We start from the raw sequence: 1,737 nt of genomic DNA on the forward strand, positions 1-1,737 counted from the left end.
GACCAGCTTAAACTCTGGAATCTTGACTTTGAAAATGATATAGTTGATAGTACACCCTTAATTTTTACTGATTGTTAACATCTTATTGCAAACTTCAGTTTTGTTGTTGAGAGCCCAGCACTGGTACTTTCTGGCATTTTCTGCTTGTGACATTTATATGACATCAAATAGTTTTTATAATTACAGTCAATTTTTTTGCAGCCTTTTTTCATCAACATTAAACATTTTAACAGAACTGTCAAAGGCTGTGGGAAGCAGGGGTGCTGCGGGTGCTGCAGCAACCCCTGTCACCAAAGACAGACATCACAGTACCACCTGCCAAATGCTAGGAAAAAAAAAAATCAATAAAACACCAGTTCTGTCATTATTTTTCTCAGAAATATTTTTCCCTTCCTATAATTCTGGAACTGCCACTGCTATGTTCCATGTCAGTGTTTAAAACATGATGTAGAGCTGTACCTTGTGCGTGAGTTGCACGGATGCCACTGTACAAGTAGAGGCACCCATCCTTCAGAATGCAGTAGTGCTGTACCCAGGAATCCTTGCTTTTATCCATTTTATGAAGCAATCCAAGACAGTCTGGATTTTTTACAGCCAGCGGGGGCAGATTAGAGTTGTGTTTAGTGACATCCACCCAAACATGGTTCTAAAACATAAGAGTTATTTGAGATCAGTTTAAGCTTAAACTGGTAGTAAGCCACCACAATCAACAACATGACCTATTTACTCCAATCTGAGGTAAATGTTATATGCAATTAAATGAACATTTTCTGTAACAAGCCCTCTTTGATTTATGAAAATATAGAACTTACTTGTGTAATGGTATGGGTAGATTTCTCCATTGCTTCCAGCCATCTGGAATCCAACAAGACAAATAAGATTTTAAACATGGTTTTTATTTCAATTTCTCTCTTTCGCTTTTTGAAGAAATAAAGAATATAGACTGCAGTTTAAAGAACCGCAATTAGAATTCAGAATACAGAAAAAGAAAATGGTACGTAAAAATATTTTAAATATGTTTGGTTTGGAAAGTTATATCTGTCATTCTACCTTTTCATTTCCTGGTTGGAAGTGGCGCAGAAGAAGTAAACTCGAAAACCAGACTGAGGATGACACTTAAACACAAATGGTTTTCCAAGTGAAGTGTCTGGTCCCACCTCAGCCCCTTCCATCTTTATTGCTGAAAGTGCCTGCCTTTTGCCTTCATCCTGTAATGACCATGAAGTAGCGCCAAAAGTACACAAAAATTTCTTTGTGGACTGTTTGATTTTGATGACCTGTATCATGCTTACCCGTTTGTGTCTGTAGTAGTAAAGGCAGCAGTCATGCGTCAGTACAAACCACCTCTTTCTCCATCCTTTAATCAGACCAGACTGAGTACGCTTATGAAGGTAACCACGACAGGCTGGTCTCGGTGCGTTAGGACCACGAGCAATGTCTGAACCAACAGTCAATGTCAGAACATCTGGACCTATAATATCAACAATATCACAGTTACCATCTAATTTAGCCTTCTGGCCTCCATATTGGTTCTTTATGAATCCATTCCACAAATGTGCTTTATTGTTTATAGCACAACACACCTTGTCTGGCTAAATCAGCAGCTTCAGAATGAGGAATGCTGGTGACATCAATACCATTGACAGCTAGGACATAGTCTCCTACCATCAACCCAGCTTCCTCTGCAGCTCCATCTGAAACAGAAATAAATAAATGTTAAACTAACAGGAAACAACA

At 38.6% G+C, this 1,737-nt stretch overlaps 1 protein-coding gene across 1 annotated transcript in view; it reads right to left on the reverse strand.

Moving 5' to 3' along the window:
• The window catches only part of pdzph1 (PDZ and pleckstrin homology domains 1), a 17,106-nt gene that overhangs the window by 3,994 nt on the left and 11,375 nt on the right, over positions 1 to 1,737 (reverse strand). Inside the window, exons 7-11 of the mRNA XM_005753955.1 lie at positions 1,584 to 1,694; positions 1,293 to 1,471; positions 1,051 to 1,208; positions 813 to 855; positions 460 to 646 (exon numbers count right to left, since the gene is read on the reverse strand). Of these exons, the coding sequence (XP_005754012.1) occupies positions 460 to 646; positions 813 to 855; positions 1,051 to 1,208; positions 1,293 to 1,471; positions 1,584 to 1,694 (678 nt within the window). The remainder of the gene's footprint in view (positions 1 to 459; positions 647 to 812; positions 856 to 1,050; positions 1,209 to 1,292; positions 1,472 to 1,583; positions 1,695 to 1,737) is intronic.

The sequence above is a fragment of the Pundamilia nyererei genome, unplaced genomic scaffold (assembly GCF_000239375.1).
Source record: "Pundamilia nyererei isolate P.nyererei 1_Seehausen unplaced genomic scaffold, PunNye1.0 scaffold00485, whole genome shotgun sequence".
Lineage (NCBI taxonomy): Eukaryota > Metazoa > Chordata > Actinopteri > Cichliformes > Cichlidae > Pundamilia > Pundamilia nyererei.